Genomic DNA, 17875 nt, shown 5'->3' with positions numbered 1-17875 from the left:
TTTCTCTACCCCTGGACTTAAAAAAAAAAAAATCCCACTATTAGAATAGTATTTTCTCATACTGAAGAGAAGATGAATAATTTTAGTCACGTGAGAGTAAGTTTTATCCACTAAACTGAATTCTTGACTCAGGTGTTGGAAAGTTTATATCATGATGTATTTTAAGTGTAAAAGCAAAAATCATCAAATGATGTATTCTTAATACACATAATCTAGGCTCTGCCTGGTTAGGCATTTTCCTATTTGCACCTGTGTAAAGACTATCCTAGAAAATTCTCATACATTCATTTCTTGTAAACTGTGGTTAAAAAGAAATAGAGAAAAGGGAAAAAACCCTTGAGCTCTTACTAAACAAATGATTGCCTTGGTGGTTTGCCCTGGTCTGAAACTGCTAACAAGAAAAGCAGAATTTATAGGGCACCTGGGTGGCTCAGTTGGTTAAGCACCTGCCTTTGGCTCAGGTCATGATCCCAGGGTCCTTGGATGGAGTCCCGCAGATCCCTTACCATCAGGCTCCCGCTGAGCAAGGAGCCTGCTTCTCCCTCTCCCTCCGTCACTCCCCCTGCTTGTGCGCTCTCTCTCCCTCCCTCTCTCTCTCCCTGTCAAATAAAATCTTAAGAAATAACAACACAAAAAACCCACAAAAAAACCCAGAACTTAGAAGGTCTGTCTTTCATAGGCTTTCTTTTGGGGAAGGGTAGGAGTGATTTGGATTTAAAATTACAGTAGGGACGCCTGGGTGGCTCAGTAGGTAAAGCCTCTGCTTTCGGCTCAGGTCATGATCCCAGGGTCCTGGGATTGAGCCCCACATCTGGCTCTCTGCTCAGCGGGGAGCCTGCTTCCTCCTCTCTCTCTGCCTGCCTCTCCGCCTACTTGTGATCTCTGCCTGTCAAATAAATAAATAAAATCTTTAAAAAATAAAATAAAATTACAGTAGAAGCTATTAATTGACCTCTCTTCACTTAACCAGAGCGTCCCCGTTATGGCGTTTCCCTCCATCAGACATAGTGATTGATGCCCCCCCCCCACCATGATCATGATCAGCTGTCTGGACATCTCTGCTCCCACACTGCGGTTATGTACTTATTGAGAGTTGAGGACCTTTCTATTCTGGTTTTCTTTTCTTTTCTTTCCTTTTTTTTTTTTTAAATATTTTATTTATTTGACAGAGATCACAAGTAGGCAGAGAGGCATGCAGAGAGGGAGGGGGAAGCAGGCTCTGTGCTGAGCAGAGAGCCCGATGCGGGGCTCGATCCCAGGACCCTGAGATCATGACCTGAGCCGAAGGCAGAGGCTTTAACCCACTGAGCCACCCAGGCGCCCCTCTATTCTGGTTTTCTTACAGTAATTAACTTAATTTCATTAAATACTGCGGTAACTGATGAGCCATAGATGAAAAGGTGAGGAGAGAAGGTGCAGTTGAGGGCTTTGAAGAGTTAACAGAGCAGGGCCCTAGAGACAGACTTGTTAGTGACTTAGGACGGACCAGGCTGCGGGGGAAATGGAATTCCAGGATTGCTTAAACCCTCCACATCAAAGGGTGTGGTCTGGATGAAAAAGAACTTTTGGAACTCGAGCTAGAAGACCCTTTCTCTAGGAAAAGAGTTTTGCCTTGAATGAAGAAGTGGACAGATATATATCTTTAAAATTTTGTTTACTGATTTACGGCTTTAACCAAACTGCTCAGCTGACCAACAGCTAATTGGTTCTGATAATATGGACTGAGGGCTGGGCGCCTGGGGGGCTCAGTGGGTTAAAGCCTCTGCCTTCGGCTCAGGTCATGATCTCAGGGTCTTGGAATGGAGTCCCGCATTGGGCTGTCCACTCAGCAGGGAGCCTGCTTCCCTTCCTCTCTCTCTGCCTACTTGTGATCTCTCTCCGTCAAATAAATAAATAAAATCTTGGGAAAGAAAATTTGGACTGAGGGCTTCTCAATGGCTTCCTTGGCTCCCTAGCCGACATTGATTCGGTAGGACCAAGTGTGACAAGCCCCTTGTCTTTAGGAGACAGGGCAAAGGCAGTTAACATGTTGATTGGTTTGGGTGTTCCTGTCCTGCCTTCTGTTCCTCCCTCTCCCCAGAGTACTCAGGAATTACAAGGTCACGATCCTAAGAAAGTAACATATTCTGACAGGTGACAAGTTACCAGAACCGGTCACACCTATTATATTTCTTTCTTGTTGACATCATTATCCATGTAAGTCCAGGAAGTAGGGAGGTCCCGCACCTCTGTGAACGTTAGGAAGTAAGTCTTCTAGGAAAACAAAAGCACCCTGGTATGTTGAACCTGCCAGAACTGGAAAGCTAATTCTTCTCTGGGACTAGTCCATTTATTTTCAGACGTAGCCTTTTGCATTTCTATGGTTAGTTGCACTCGAAGGCAGTGACATTCTAATTTTAAAGAGGAGAGCCAGGTCCATATGGAAGGGATCATTCCTGTCTCCTCTGGTTGCCTGCTACTTTCTGAGGGCAGCAAGTTTCATCTTACGGATTTTGACACCTTCAATCAAAAATAGCAACCTTTATTAATCTAGCACGCTTGCTGTGTTGAGCGGGTTGTTTTGGTGGAACATTAGATAAGCAGCCAGTAAATTTTCTCTCCCAAGTAGGCTGTAGCCTTGGAGATGGTTTCACACAACCCACGAGGTGGTTGTATTTTAGGGAAGTTTCATAATGTTCTATAGTCCTTCCACTGTATTTTTGAGTTTTCAGATCTTTAATTTTGTTAACATGTTAAACAGTCCAGCTCTCAGCTGTTAGGTTTTCTCATTTAATTTCGGATTGAATTAAGCTACATTTGCAGCACAGCTCTGAGGTCCTGTGGGCTTGGATTACGGGCTCAAAAGCCTTAATGTACTTGGAAGACTGGAGAGCCAGGGCTTTGTCACTGGTGAGGTCTTCACTGAATGAACAGAAGATGAAGTTGGGCTTTCTAATAACCTAAGCTCTAACAGTAAAGCCCACACTCAAATTGCATGTGATCTTGGTGATTTTACCCTGAGATTAATTGGTGAGCTAGATCAAGTGTAGTACAATAAAAGGAGAGATTAACCTGGCTGAGCACATGCCAGCCTTTTGGTCATCTGATCCATAAGCTTGCTGTGCGTAGTCTTTTTTTTTTTTTTAAGATTTTATTTATTTATTTGACAGAGATCACAAGTAGGCAGAGAGGCAGGCGGAGAGAGAGGGGGAAGCTGGGTCCCCGCTGAGCAGAGAGCCCGACGCGGGGCCTGATCCCAGGACCCCGGGACCATGACCTGAGCTGACCACCCAGGCGCCCCTGTGCGTAGTCTTAATGCAACTGAACGTTTTCTACTGGCAGGAAGTACAAAAGCTAAGTTTTGTTTTTCCCCTCATCTTTATATTATGGATAGCTTTCAATTTAATTTTATCTGGAGAGGAAAATACGAAAATGAAAATGAATTTCCCACCATTTCTTTGAGAGGGGCTGGTCCAGATTGGGGGCAGCAAATGTACACACAGGTCTGAGACCCCTTGTTCTACTAGAGAGCGGGGCAGCTGTCCAGCCCCTGGGGACCCAGCTGGAGTGTCTCCCACTGGCAGTGCAGTTCGAGCGTCAGGAGGATCACTGACTGCAATGAACTGAAACCTGTAAAATATACAAACCTATTACTTAATAAAGGTGCTCCCCCAGAAAGCTTATTATCATTATCAGAGGTTACTTCATCATTAACTCAGGCTTCTAAAAGTTGCTTTAAGGCTGGGGGGAGGTTGCGGTGGAAATAAGCAGTCCTCCTGCTTTTCCTGTGTAAACGATTTCAGATGGTCAGCCAGACGAGGCAGAAGCTCCTTACACGAGGGCTCGAAGCAACACATGCAGAAGTTGAAATCAGAGAGTTATTGTTAACTTTTGTGTGATTATGGCATTATCGTTATGAAATCCTTCCGTATTAAAGATACACACTGAAGTTAGGGTGAAATGATAAGATGCCTGAAATTTGCTTTAAAATACTGAGGAAAAAAGTAGTGGGGTGCCTTGTGGCTCAGGTCATGATCCCGGGGTCCTAGGATCGAGTTCCCCATCGGGCTCGGGCTCCCTGCTCAGCGGAGAGCCCGCTTCTCCCTCTCCCTCTGCTGCCCTCCCTACTTGTGCTCTCTCTCTCTGCCAAATAAGTAAATAAAATATTTTAAAAAGGGGGGGGCACCTGGGTGGCTCAGTGGGTTAAGCCTCTGCCTTTGGCTCAGGTCATGATCTCAGGGTCCTGGGATCGAGCCCCGCATTGGGCTCTCTGCTCAGCAGGAAGCCTGCTTACTCCTCTCTCTCTGCCTGCCTCTCTGCCTACTTGTGATCTCTGTCAAATAAATAAATAAAATCTTTATTAAAAAAAAAAAGGTGGGGAGTACCTCAGTGAAGCAGGGCGGGCACATGTCAGTAACCGTCAAACCCGGGACGAGGCACACAGATTCGTTAATAGTCCTCTCTCTACTTTCCCTTCGTGTTTGAAAATATCCTCAATAAAAAGGTAAGTAAAAGATAGAAATTCAGATGAGTGAACCCTAGAACTTGAAAATAGGGAAATGAGAGTAGATCTACTCTGTGCATGGCTGGTAGATGCTATGGGTCATGCAGTCCATAATCTGCAGAAAACATCCTTGGGGGAGTGTCCAACACTGCACCTCGTGACTCTGCTTACTCACCGGCACGCCAGACTCTGCCGCTCTCTCAAACCTCCCTGAGACTGTATTTCTTTCCTGGGTAAAATGGGGGCAGATCGGCCTCCCCTTTGCTGAGGGGCTTAAATGCATGAAGAGAAGTTGGCACAATGCCAGGCATGCAGTAGATGCCCAATAAATGTTAGCAAACGCTGTTGAAACATGAAGTTTTCACATCACCAGTAACTTAAGTCTTTGAGTTTGTATCTATTTGGACTTTTGTTGTTGTTCTTTTCTCTTTTGAGCCATTTATTTGAAGAGCAAATGCAGTGTTCAGGACGGCAGTGCGTGAGTCTGGCGCCCCCTGGAGGTGGGCAGCATGATGCTCAGGGCCCGCCTGTACTCGGGGTCAGGACAGACCATTCTGGGTTACTGGCTCCCCAGAACCCGCAGCAGGTACTTCCTTGGTATTTTCTGATGAATGAACGCATGAGCCCGCGCACCCCGCGCACCACTGTGCTGGAGCGTCTTGTGGCTGTTACAAGCCGTACCTGAGGTCCTGAAACTTGCGAGCGTTTTAAAACTACAGTCCTGCGGTGCCCTCGCCCGCCCGTTCCCACCTGCTTTCCTGGCGGGGGAGGACTGAATTTCCACTGCAGAGGCTGGCGCTACGTGAAGCCAGCTGCCGGCTGAGGTGTCCCCGCGTGTGTTCCGTGTCGCCAGTTTCTCTGCAGTGATGGGCAGTCTTGCTTCAGAGCAGTCGCGGTCATCCTGAGTCTCCTACAGTTCACTGCCAAACCATGGTACACTGTGGAAGCGTCTGGTTTGGGAAACCTCCGCAGAGCTCAGACCTCCGACCCAGCGCCGGCTGGCAGGGCGCAGGCAGCTTCCGTCCCTGTGCCTCGCATCGGTGACCGATGCGCGTGTCACCCAGAGGGTAGTTGATATGGTCTCTTCCACACCAACTTTATTTCTGACTACACTTCCCCAGCCCAGATTCGGACAGAACGGCATGCGTGTGAGGTAGCATGTGCGGGCTGGGAGACCTTCCTGCATTAACGTGAGCATCGCCAGAGACAAAGGGGTCTTCAAGTTTCTGCCTGGACGAGCATGTCTAAATTACCTCGTTTTCTTTTTCTTTCTTTCTTTTTTCTTAAAGATTTTATTTATGTATTTGACAGAGAGAGACACAGCGAGAAAGGGAACACAAGCAGGGGGAGTGGGAGAGGGAGAGGCAGGCTTTCCACCGACCCCCGAGCAGGGAGCCCGATGCAGGACTCAATCCCAGGACCCTGGGATCACGACCTGAGCCAAAGGAGCTGCCTAATGACTGAGCCACCAGGTGCCCTGTTTTCTTTTTCTGAAATGTGTGTGTGTGTGTACACGCGCGTGTGTGTGTGTGTGTGTGTGTGGTTGATGGTCCTTATCTTTGTCTATTGCTGAAGCACCACTGCCCTGTAACGTCGTCAGTTTCAGGTGGACCACGTAGTGCTCGGACGCGTGTGCAGATGGTTCAGCCACCAGGATAAGCGTGGTCCCCATCTGTCCCCTTCCCGCGTTGTTACATTATCACTGTGTTCCCTCTGCTGTACTCTCCGCCTCCAACACAAATGTGGAACTCAAGTTTGTATCTCTTAATCCCCTTCACCTGTGTCACATTTTTTTTTTTTTTAATTTGAAATAGCTTATTTTTCTAGAGCCTCTTCTCTTCTGGTTCTAGTACTAACAGGTTGTTTTAAAAAAAAAAACTTTCTTCCTGTAAACTCATGCATGCTTATAGTGAATTAGGTACCATGTACAAGGAAAAATAGGAAAGTTTAAAAAAGAAAATCGTTGAGAGGTTGCTGTTGTTAACTTGGCGTGAACATTGGTGCAGACCGCTCGCTGGGGGAGAGAGAGGCAGAAAGGAGGAGAGAACTGGGGTGCTGCTCCGCAGGCTACAATCCTGCATCCGGTTTTTCTGGGATTAGGAGCAGAAAAAGAAACTGAAGTGGAGTCCTTGATTAAAACCGTGTCTTTACCACAGCGGGGCTGCTTCCTGAAAGGGTTTCTCTGTGGTTGAGAAAAAGGCTCATGAGAACCATGGAGAGGTCGGCAGCACGGTTTTCTGTCCCTGGGGTCTGGTGGCCCTGTGACCGGCCTCCTGCACCGTGGTGACCCTGCAGGTGTTCTCCGGGTCATGGCCCGGATCCAGTCAGACGCCCAGGCTGGGCTCGGTCTTATGGGAAGTGCGGGGCTGGGCTGGGCGTCGCCCACGGTAGCTGTCGCTGGGCCTTGCTGAGTGTGCTTGCGCCGTCCCCACGGAAAGGGCCCAGGCCGTTCCAGCCAGGTCGCCTTTGCTTTGCAAATGATGGAACAAGACTGGCTGTTTCCTCCCCATTTCTAATCTGAGCAGCAGAAAGGAGTGTTGTGGAGGAAAGAGTCTGTTTCTGCGTGAATGCAGCGTCCTGGGCGTGTTCTGAGGCTCTCGGGGCTGGGCTGGCTTTAGCAGAGGCTTCTAAGCTATCCTGGCCTTGTCCCTTGGAGAGAGCCATGGGTGTGCTCTGGGTGGCCACTCAGAACTTACCGGTATTTACTGACGTAAAAATATCTGAACACCCAAAGGCTATAAACAAATGACGGCCTGTGACGGGTGTCACTTGTCCTTTGATTTGGCCCTTGCTGGCTCGTGGCTTACACCAGCCTTTATGCGTCCTGTGCAAGCAGAGTGCCCTCCGATCCTAGCCGCGCAGCTTTGGGCTGCTCTCTTCTAGGACTTGCTAACACGGGAGATGTGCTTTTGACCTGTTCGAGACCCTGCGAGAACAAGATTTCTTTGTAGCTGTGTTATACACGGAGACCAGAGCAGCGTGCGTAGCCGGACCCAGGCCTGGGCCTTCTGGAGGATTCGGCTGACTGGGGGTTGGTCTGAGCCAGCCAGCACCCCTTCCCCTCCGGTGGTTCTCAGACTGGCCACCACGGGGGAGCACTGCGCAAGAGCAGTCCTTTAACTGCGTGCTGGAGGCAGGTGCTTCGGGATGCCAGCGCCTTTCCATGGTCCCTGCAGAGATCTTTGCTCACAGCCATGCCTCTGCTGAAGATGGAAACCCTGCTTCCAGAATTCACCTCAGATCCAGTGTGAGAACCGCCCCCCAGCCTCGGTCTCAAGGACTTGATCGGGGGGCCTGTCTGCATCAAGGGTTTGGGGCATTGGGTGCTTGTCCTACACAGCTTTGTCCCCCCTTCCACAGTATTTGATCCATCTTATTTGCTGGACCTGGCGTCCAGTGACCGGCTTCGGGGGTAGGGAAGGATCTCAGTCAGCAGAGCCCTACGGTGTGACTCCTGGGAGGTGCTTGGCACACCGAGCCCCTGCCTGTGTTAGCATTCGGTGAGGGGAGACTGTGAGCAGGGACACAAATTTCCTGTTTGCTGATTGTCGCCAGTGGCAGCGACAACATGGGCGCGGGGCCCCATGAGAAGGAGCTTGTGGGACGGGCAGACCTGAGCTCCGGAGGCGATGGAGGGAAGGGCTGGTGGGCAGGTGGGGACCAGGTCCCCCGCACCCCAGCAGTGAGGGCATGCTAAAGTCCGTTCCGTTTAACCGGGCTGAGGTCCGCTGAGGTCCGTTCCGGTTGTGACGACTGAGTCCGTGGGCCTGGAGGAGCAGCGTCTTCCTCTCCGCGCTCTGCGCCTCCTCCGGCTTGGCAAGTGGCCGTTGCCCAGCCAGAGCTTATTGAACGGAGGCTGAAGACCAAGTCCGAATGCTGGATGCCGGCAGCTGGGGCCTGACTGTGGCCCTGAAAACTTGTCTCTTCTCAGCTGTCAGATGAGTCTGGCGTGCCGGCGTGGGGGTTGGGGGGGTGGGCTGTGGAGAAACTCAGCAGTTTCTTGATTTATAATTTAAATTTTGACGTAGTTGTAGATTCACAAGCGATTGTAAGAAACTAAAGTGATCCCGTGTGTCACAGCCTCACAGCCGTGGCATTGACCCTGTCCGGATCCAGGAGGGCGGATCCCGTGCCGTGAGCCTTCTTCCTGAGGTCCTTGCCCGACCACTCAGCTGTCTCCATTTCTGCCACTGCCCCTTCAGGAGTGTGGTGGACACCGGCTCCTCGAGCATGTGACCCCCGGGCTGGCTTTCTGCCCTCAGCCTGGTTCCCTGGAGTGTCCTGCAGGTTGCCACGTGTGTCAGGCTTCCTTCTTTAGGACTGAGCGGTGTTCTGCGGCGTGGATGGGGCACGCTTGGTTTGGCCGGCCGGCCCCTGGCAGACGATGGCTGCGTGGCTTCGGGGTTTGGGCTGTCACAAATTAAGCTGTGTTGAACATTTGCGCACAAGGTTTTGTATAAACATAAGTTTTCATTTCCCCAGGGGTAAATGCCCAGGAGTACAGTTTCTGGGTCGCTTGGTAGTTATGTGTTTAGTTGTATTTTTATTTTTTTAAAGATTTTATTTATTTGACAGAGAGGGGGGGGATGCAGGCTCCCTGCTTAGCAGAGAGCCCGATACGGGGCTTGATCCCAGGACCCTGAGATCATGACCTGAGCTGAAGGCAGAGGCTTTAACCCACTGAGCCACCCAGGCGCCCCTGCATGTTTAGTTTTAAAAGCAGTTGCTGAACTATGGTCTTGAGAGGACTAGACAAAGGTTTATGTTTGTTTGTTCTTTCAGCTGGCTTAACAATAGAAGGAAAGCCTCTCGTGCAGCAGCTCCCAGAACTCTGCACTACTCGAGGGCCCCAGACTCTCCCTGCCGGCTAGAAGCAGCAGGAGAGGAGGGTGTCTCTGCTGCACTCACGTTGTAGCGTTGAGCTAGAGGCTCAAGTTTCTGTGGGAATTTAAATCCCATTTTAAGGCAAGCCGAATTTTTAGGGCCCTGGCCCAGCTCCTGGGTGTGGAAGGTACCCCGTGTCTGCTGTGGGGACCGGGGGCCAGGGTGCGCATGCAATGGGTGCGCGGGTGCAGACCGCTTCGGGAGCAGGGCTGGCCCCCTGGGTGGGCTTGGCGGGAGCAGGAGGCCGCACAGTGGGAAATCTGCACCCAGACTCTCAGGAGGAAGGAAGTCGGCGAAAATAGCCTGGGTGCGGTGGCAGCAGATATCAAGGGGGAAACGAGGGAGGTAACGGCTTCGGGCTGCTGGGAAGCTACGAGCACAGCGGGGCAGGACGGTACCCCGTGGAGACCTCAGATCCGCATGGTGTGGCTGCCCAGGGCAGGCGGTGGTGGCAGAGGCTGGTCACCAGCCAGCACGGGTGGCGGCCCATGTGTTTGGGGTTTTCTTTAAGCATAGCTTTGCTGAGTTTTATCAGGAATGCTTCACCTTGTCTCAGACCCGTCCACTTCCCCACACCCTTGTGGTCTGGGGCGCCATGGCTTCCTCCCAAGTCACGCCGGACAGGCAGATCAGCCCCAGCCTTGGATCTGGAGCCGGGAGGACTCCCGCTGTCCTCCGAGTCGAGGAGGAGCCAGAGGTGGGCGTGGGAGAGCAAGCAGGGTCACTGTAAGCGGAATTCATTCCTGGGGGTGTCAGGCTTTCGTGTTTGATCTCTAAGCCTGATGACTGAGCCTGGATTGACATCATGCCAGCTGGTTCTCCGCTGTTAAACGTGATTCCTTAACTTCCTGTGGAGCCGCAGAAACGGGTTTGGAACCGATCTAGCCCCGAATGTGCACAGCTGTTGAGTTCTGCAAGTGCAGGGAGGAGGAAGGCATCCCAGCCCCCGCGCCGCTAGCGAAGCAGAGAGCCTGTGCAAGTCACACGGCCGCCCGTCTGCAAGTTGTCGGAACGGAAGTGGCTTTGCACTTGAGAACAGGGAGCTGGGTCCACACTGGAAACCCAGAGGGGCTGGAGTCTGGGCAGGGAGTGGCCCGCATGTAGTCTCAGGGTCTTGGCCGGGGACGAGGCCAAGGGAGGCAGATGTGGCAGCTGTGTGTGGGGTGGGGGGGTGTCAGGAGCCCCGGGGGTCGGGTCAGTGAGCTGACACTCGTTGGTTCTCATCGTGCCGTGTTCCTTGCAGACGCAGAATGTTCAGCTCAACAAAGAAATGACGCTCGCCAGCAACCGGAGCCTGGCAGAAGGAAACCTCCTGTACCAGCCCCAGCTTGATGCCCTGAAAGCACGTTTGACCCAAAAATACCAGGAACTCCAGGTTCTCTTTGAAGCCTATCAGATAAAGAAGACCAAATTAGGTACCTTTTCCAGGGTGATCCTTGCAAGAATAAAGAGTGGAGGGAAGGGCACGTTTGCAAGCTGTTGGGCTGCTGGGAGGGCAGCGTTCCTATGGGAAAGTTTCAGGTCGAGACCCTGGCTCATGCCACAGAGAAAGCTGACTTACAGAATCATTCTGCCTGTTTAGAGAAGAGACTTAGCCACTTTTCAGACAAAATTTCACCTTGTCCAAACAGCCCAGAGAAGTCATGTTCTGAATCATGCTATTTACCAGATGTCTCTCCTGTGGGCCAGGCTCTCAGGGTTAGTGTTCAGATGTACTCCTCGTGGGGACATTTCATCTTAACGTCACACTTAGATTTACGGTCATTACAGAGCTGTAGGAACAGAATATGGGGTTGTGCGTGCTCTGCATGGCTTTCCAGGACGCTGCAGGGAAGGAAGGGGTAAAAGCCTGCCCTTCAGTGAGGCGGACGGGAGGCCTAGTACCGGGTCGCCCTCAATGTCTGTGCCACCCCAGTGCAAGCTCAGAGGCAGGCCCGACAGAGGGGTCTTTCCTGGCTCGGAGGACGTACGTTGTGATGTAGATTGGTAAAAAGCACCTTGGGAAAAGTTATTTGGCAGAACCTACCTGAAGGAACCTTGTGCTCACTCTGATCCAGCCAGTCAGCCCCGGGTGTGCCGCCGGCAGAGACGGACGGGCCCAAGGGTGCTCCTGGTAGCTTTGTTGGTAAAGCTGAGTGTGGAAAGCGCCTACATGTCCGTGTGCTGAAGGCTGGGTCTGTGAGTTCTGGTCTCCACAGAGTGGACATTGAAGGAGACGAGGGGATCTCAGGTCTATGGTGTGGGGGGGAAGGAGCCAGCACAGAGCTCGTCCTGCGATGTGTTCCCGTGAGCCTCCCAGCCAGGCAGGACCGGGCATCGGGGCTGCCTCGGGGGCAGTCTTTGCGAGCGGGCCTGGGGAGCCTTTGTGCGTGTTCTGTATCCTGACCTGGGTGGTGGTGCTTGGGGTTTATACTGTCAAGAAAACTGAGGTCCTGGGCTTAAATTCCTCCTGCTCGATATAAGTTACCACTCAGAAATGAATACAGCTGAGATCTGTGTGGGGCGGTTCCTGTCCCCTCTCGTGTGGGGTGACAAGCCTCTGTAGGGCCAGTGACAGTGACATGGGGTATGGGATGCGTGGGGCAGCCCCGAGTCTGTCCTGTTTTGTCCTGTGTGCTCCTTCCCCCTGGATTTTAAGGCCTTGCTTCCTAGAAAGCCAGCTGCTACCTTCCCAGTTAAAGCGCGCCCCTCTTTGAGAGGAGGGTGGCACCGAGTCTGGGGGCGTTCTGGAGCTGCTTGAGGGGCTGCGGCCTGGCCACCCCCTCCTCTCACCATGCCTCTTGCTTCTTCCAGACCAGCAGTCTAGCAGCGCTTCCCTGGAGACGCTGCTGGCGCTTCTGCAGGCCGAAGGGGCCAAGATTGAGGAAGACACCGAGGTAAAGCCGCCAGCGTGGGCGGGGTGGGGGTGGGTGCGGGCAGAGCACAGTTGCCAGGGTCTGGGCCACTTTGGGAGCTTATGGGCGGCCTGTTGCTCCGCAGCAAGGGGACAGTAGTGGGTCTGGTGCGCCAGCGGCGGGTGCTCACTGTCCTGTGAGTCCGCACTGGCCGGGCCGGTAGCCAAGGACTGTGGGCTCCGATCCGCGGGTGCGGCCGTGGAGCACTCAAGGTTAGAGCCTCACTAAGGGATACGGCCTGAGTCAGGGTCAAACGTTGCACAATCCTAGTAAGCTGAGGTGGGCGGCACGTTGCCAGGTTCGGCCACGTGATCGAGTTCGCCGCTGGGCTTGGGTGGGGGCCCTGGTGGGCACGAGCCTGCCTTTGGTCCCCTGAGCCCGTAGGGGCCGTGTCTGTGAGGGTGCAGCTGGCGGGAGGAAGGAACCAGCTCTGGCTGGCTCTGTGAGACCGTGGGAAGCGGGTAGGGTGGTTTCTTCTGTGCCTCGAAGCCCAGCAGCTCGGGGCTGAGCCCGCTTCCTCTAAGGCTGGCTCCCCCTTGGGCCTGCCGCCGTGTGCCGCTCGTGGGGCGCGGCGGGCGGCCTGGACCAGCCGCCTCTTTCCCCTTCTCTCTGCAGGGGGCTGGGGACCGCCTCTGAGGTCAGGGAGTCTGTGGCGGGGAGCACGCGGCGGGTGGGATACGTGGGAGGCCGGGTGGAAGGAGCTGGGAGCCGCCTCTGCTGCAGCAGTGAAGGGAGTCTCCTTCCCTGGGGGCTGACCTGCCCCTGTAATCCCTTCTCCTGCCGCTTTCAGAACATGGCGGAGAAGTTTCTGGACGGAGAGCTTCCTCTGGACTCCTTCATCGATGTCTATCAGAGCCAGCGGAAACTGGCCCATACGCGAAGAGTGAAAATCGAGAAGCTCCAGGAGCTGGTGCTGAAGGGGCAGAGACTTCCGCAGGCCTCTGCGCCGGCCCCGCTGCTACCCAGGGTGCCCGAGCCAGTGCCCGCCGCCCCCCTGCCCTACCCTACCTCAGAGGCCAGCGGGCCTCCCTCCATGCTACCTCGGCGCATCCCCCCGCCTCCGCCTCCGGTGCCTGCAGGACGCTTGGCCACGCCATTTACCGCCGCCATGGGCTCAGGACAGGTGCTCCCGTACCCGGGGTCCCAGTGCCCGCCCCTGCCCCCCCGCGTGGGCCTGCCCCCCCAGCAAGGATTCTCCGCGCAGTTCGTGTCTCCGTACCCGCCCGCTCTCCCCCAGAGACCCCCGCCGCGGCTGCCGCCACACCAGCCCGGCTTCATCCTCCAGTGAGCCTCCCCGTCCTGCCTGGGAGGCCGCACCTGCCGGCCGGGCCTCTGCACGCACAGGCTGTGAGGACTAGGGTGCCGGTGCCCTGGGCCAGCGCACCCCTTTTATTCTAGAACTAGTAGGTCAGCGGTAAGTAGCCATAGGACCCGGTTTGGTACCGGGGGTGGTGTGTGCAGGGCCTCCCCCGCAGTCGCGTGGGTTTGTTTTCGGTATGATTTCTAAGTCTTGTAACGTTGATGGACTTTGTCTGGGGAAGAGCGCCCTCCCTCCTCACCTGGAACCGGGTCCTCCCCTTGTGGGTTCATTTAATGAGCATGTTCCATCGTTTCTGCTTCGTTTGCGAAAAGACTGGGCCACGCGGGCTCGCCCACCACGCGCCACAGTCCCTGGTCAGGGTGGGCCAGGTGGGCCGCCTGGAAGGTGCTTACTGAATCGGGGGGGCAGGGGTGGCCAGTCCCCCCTCCCCCAAACCCGGATGCTTTGAAGCCTCGTGCGGCGTCGGCGCTGGGCCCACAGCCAGGGCGAGTGGCAGGCGGGCCGGAGGAGAAGGGTCTGAGCTGGGCCTTGCACAGCGATGAGCCCTGCTCCCGCTCTCCCCCGCCGCGGCCACCCCTGACTATTTCTACAAAGAAATACTCCCCCAGTATTTTTACTATGTCTGTAATTTTCCTGTTTTATATTGGCAAAGAAAACTTTTTGGACACAAGACCATTCAGGGAAACTTTATAAAAATGCACATATTGTTTTGAGCAGAGTGAAGTACAGAAGTGAATGCCCTTTCCTTTTTTTACAAGCAGTGTATGGTCACCTGTGGGTGCCTGTGCTGTGCCTTAGTTTCCCCCTGGTGCCAGTGAGGGGCCGGCCCCGGCTCCCCTGCAGGCCCCCAGCTGGGCGGGCGGAGGGGCAGCTCCCACGAGTGACTTTGTTCCCAGAGAGGCTTGGTCGGGGTGCTGTGGCAGAAGCAGCCTGTCCCACCGTGGACCAGGATCCTCGTGGCCAGTCTCTTCCTCAGCGGGGGCCTCCGGGCAGGAGGGGGACAGAGGGACCCCAGCAGCTCTCCACTGCACCCAGATCATCGGATGGTGCCAACAGACTCACGCTCTGCCACACCCCGCGCTCTTCCTGGCCCTTTGGGGTCTCACCGGCCCAGGTAGTGGAACGGCGGCAGAGCTCCACAGGGTCTGTCCCAGCAGGCCGGGGGTGAGGCCACCATGCTTTGTCTTCAGTTCCCCTGGGCAGGGACACCCCTGTACTGTCACTGAAATGCCCCAGGGGCCGGCTTACTGCCCTGCCAAGTGAGCTCCGTGTGGATGTGGGGGACGGCGCTGCCAGGGCCGGGGCTGTAAAGCTGGAGGACCCTTCGTAATAAACAGAATGAACAATGGTCCTGTCCTGTATTTGGTTCTAGACGCTCCGTGATCAGTTCTGAGAGGGAGGTGGACTTGTGTCGAAGTGTCTGCCTGGACTGGGGGTCCTAGAGCTCGTAGAGCGTTTTGTGCTGCTGCCCGATCCCCCCTGCCCGGAGTAAAGGGCAGAAAGGGGGGAGAGTGGGTCCACAGGGTCCCCACTCTGCCCTGGGCCTCTGGGCTCAGTCTCTCAGGCCCTGTCCTGCGGATCACCAGCACAGACGGCACTGCTCAGGGAGACTCAGGCCCTTGACTGCTTGTTTCAAATGACAGAATTGAACGGGGGACCTTTTGTTCTGGAGCCCAGAGCCCCCTGCAATGGTCCCAGATGGAGGTAGGTGCTGCTTCCCTCTTGAGGCTGGGAGAGGGGCCCTGCCTCCAGGGCTACACCCCACCAGCCCCTCAGTGCCCCCCCGCCCCCCTGGGAGGGACTTTCCTCACTGCGTCCCCCGGAACAGGAGCGCCAGGCTCAGCTTCCCTGCCGCCGCCGCCTCCAGGGGGGCTGCCAGCCTCTGCCCCTTCGTGCTCCAGGAGGACGTGCGAGGGACACTGCTGGGGTGGTCCTGGGAGGAAAAAGGCGGCTCTGCCTGTGGAATCAGTTTGCTCTTTTGAGAATTTGTATCTGACGGTTGTTCTTTCCCTGGTGGCTGCTTAGGAAGCTTCGAGCTCGATTTGTAGCCTTCTGTGGGGGGCACTCGCTAGGCGCGCTCCGTGGCTTCTCACCAGTCCAGCTTTGTCTGATCCTGGCCTCCCCACTCCGGGCCCCTGTGCTTGGGAGGAAGTTGGGGGGGGGCCGGGGCATGCTGAGGTCTGGCCCCATGGCTTCCAGGGGCAGGTTTGCTTCGAGTCAGGCTAGCAGTTCTCCGGATCGAGCGAGTGTAGGCCACGCGGGGCTGTCTGCACGGTGTGTATGTGGCGGAGCCGAGCCTCTTGCGTTGACGTTGTGAAGCACTTTTCCCTTACAAATGAGAACCAGGCTCTGGCCCCATCGTCTGTTCAGGGAGTTGCAGAGCACTTCGACAGCCCCACCCCGACCTCCCAACCAGCCTGGAGCGAGGCAGGGCCCCACTTCACGCCATGGGAAAGCCAGGCCCAGGGAGTGGGGCTCTTGTCTCTCTGGCCTGCACGGTGGCGCTTCCACAAGTGCTGGGGCCTGCGGGGCAAGGGGGCGCTCGCTCTGCGGGCAGTGCACCGAGGCCGGGAGCCGTCGGTGTCCCCAGGGAAAGCGCGGCCGCACAGCCAGCTGTGCTCTTGGGAGCCCGGAGGCCGGGTAGGTTCTCGGAGGGAAGGCTGGATGTGGTTGCGCCGGTCAAGCCTGACCAGTGAGGAGTCGGGGTCACCGCCACTGCCCCAGCCGGGGGACATTCTTAACTGCTGGGACCCCGTGGTCACTCCTCCCCTTCACAAAACCGCATGGTTTCAGAGCAGGCTGGTGGAGTAGGGAGGCCGGGGCGGGAAGCCCCGAGCCAATGACTCACCACACCGGCATCCGTCCAGCACCTCAAGTCCCAAACCTCCCAGGACGCAGGCCAGGGCACTTCTTGGCAGAACCAGAAGCAGCTCTTCCGTGGTTCCAAGCACTCTGTCCCCTGCAGAAGCTAAGTGGTCTCCCAACCCGTGTCACACGTTCTGGCTCCGGAGAAATGCACAGCCCAGGCGCGGCCCCTCACTGGAGGGCGGTGGCAACGGTCCACGTGTGTTTTATTGCCCATCGGCCTCTTCCAACAAGGAAATACTAAAGGCAAAGCAGAAAAGCTGGACCTCGTGCCCCCCTCCAGAACATGGCTGGGATTGGACCGCCGGGAGGCAGGGGGGACAGGGAAGCTTCTGGGGCCCACGGTGCTGGTCCTTTTCTCTCAGCACTTCCCTGGAGTCAGGGTGGGGACGCAAAGAACACACGTTCTTACAAATCCTCCAAGTGGGACTGCCACTAGACGGCTGGGAGTGGGGGGTGGGGCGTGGGGAGGCTTCCTGGGGGTGCAAGGTGCCTCTGGCTTAGAGAATGGCCCGCAGGTGTCCTAGTTCCCAGACTTTTGCTGTCTGAGCCGGGGAGGCCTTCAGGAGGGCGGGCTAGACTGAGAGGAGGGGAGAGGTGAGGAGGGGGTGGGCGATGGGCAACCCGCAAAACAAGGCCTCTAGGGCAGAAGAAGGGGCGTGAAAACCAGGAATAGAACGGTCACCACAGATGGGAGAAGAGATTCCGGGAGTGACAGCAGCACAGCACCTGTGCCAGGCCCCACTGCCCAGCCTGCCACCCCCGATAAGGGCCATACTCTGTGCTCTGTCCCCGATGCCTCGCAGGGAGGCACCCGGGCCATACTCTGTGCTCTGTCCCCGATGCCTCGCAGGGAGGCACCCCGAACCAGGGCTGCTTTGTCCAAGACCACCCTGGGCCCATCTGCAAGGACTCCGTGCCCCAGGAAGGCTATAGATAGGTGACATCTTGCCCAGGTCCCCGGCAGCCAACAGGGACTTGTTATTCATTAGTAACCTCAGACCTTGAGTTCAAAAGGCAGGAGAGGTCCTGCCCAGACACCCTCTCCAGGGGCCCTGCTCCCCAGGGTGATCCAAACTCATGAAGGAAAGCTCTAACTCCAGAAATTACAAATGTTCCATATATTTCCTGAAGGCCCATAACTCAGGCCTGCTCGGTTCTGGCTGGTCCCACGAGTGCCCACTGCAGAAAGACTCATGTCCTGGAGAACTGCCGAGATCTCTGATCCTTTGGGTTCAGCCAGGGCTGGGGGCCTCAGGGACACTGAACTTGGCCATGGGGCAGGGGGCTGCACCCCTTGGAGGCTCTTGAGCCATTTCGGGGTGGCCACACAAGGCCCAGGCCTGCCCGCTAGCCTCCCCACTGGGATCCTTCGGGAGCCTAGTAGTTTACGAGCTGAGTCGGGTAGACGCCGTCCTTTTTGTCGAG

General features: G+C 55.4%; 2 protein-coding genes across 2 annotated transcripts in view; one reads left to right on the top strand and one right to left on the bottom strand.

Moving 5' to 3' along the window:
• The window catches only part of VPS37B (VPS37B subunit of ESCRT-I), a 26654-nt gene extending 11724 nt beyond the window's left edge, over positions 1 to 14930 (top strand). The window contains exons 2-4 of the mRNA XM_044243471.1: positions 10611 to 10782; positions 12161 to 12243; positions 13052 to 14930. Of these exons, the coding sequence (XP_044099406.1) occupies positions 10611 to 10782; positions 12161 to 12243; positions 13052 to 13549 (753 nt within the window). The 3' untranslated portion in view covers positions 13550 to 14930. The remainder of the gene's footprint in view (positions 1 to 10610; positions 10783 to 12160; positions 12244 to 13051) is intronic.
• HIP1R (huntingtin interacting protein 1 related) overlaps positions 14191 to 17875 on the bottom strand; it is a 29080-nt gene continuing 25395 nt past the window's right edge. The window contains exon 32 of the mRNA XM_044243456.1: positions 14191 to 17875. Within this exon, the coding sequence (XP_044099391.1) occupies positions 17828 to 17875 (48 nt within the window). The 3' untranslated portion in view covers positions 14191 to 17827.

Source organism: Neovison vison, chromosome 3 (genome assembly GCF_020171115.1).
Source record: "Neovison vison isolate M4711 chromosome 3, ASM_NN_V1, whole genome shotgun sequence".
NCBI classification, from domain to species: Eukaryota; Metazoa; Chordata; class Mammalia; order Carnivora; family Mustelidae; genus Neogale; species Neogale vison.
Note: the sequence above shows the minus strand (reverse complement) of the source record. Positions and strands in the feature narration are given on the sequence as shown.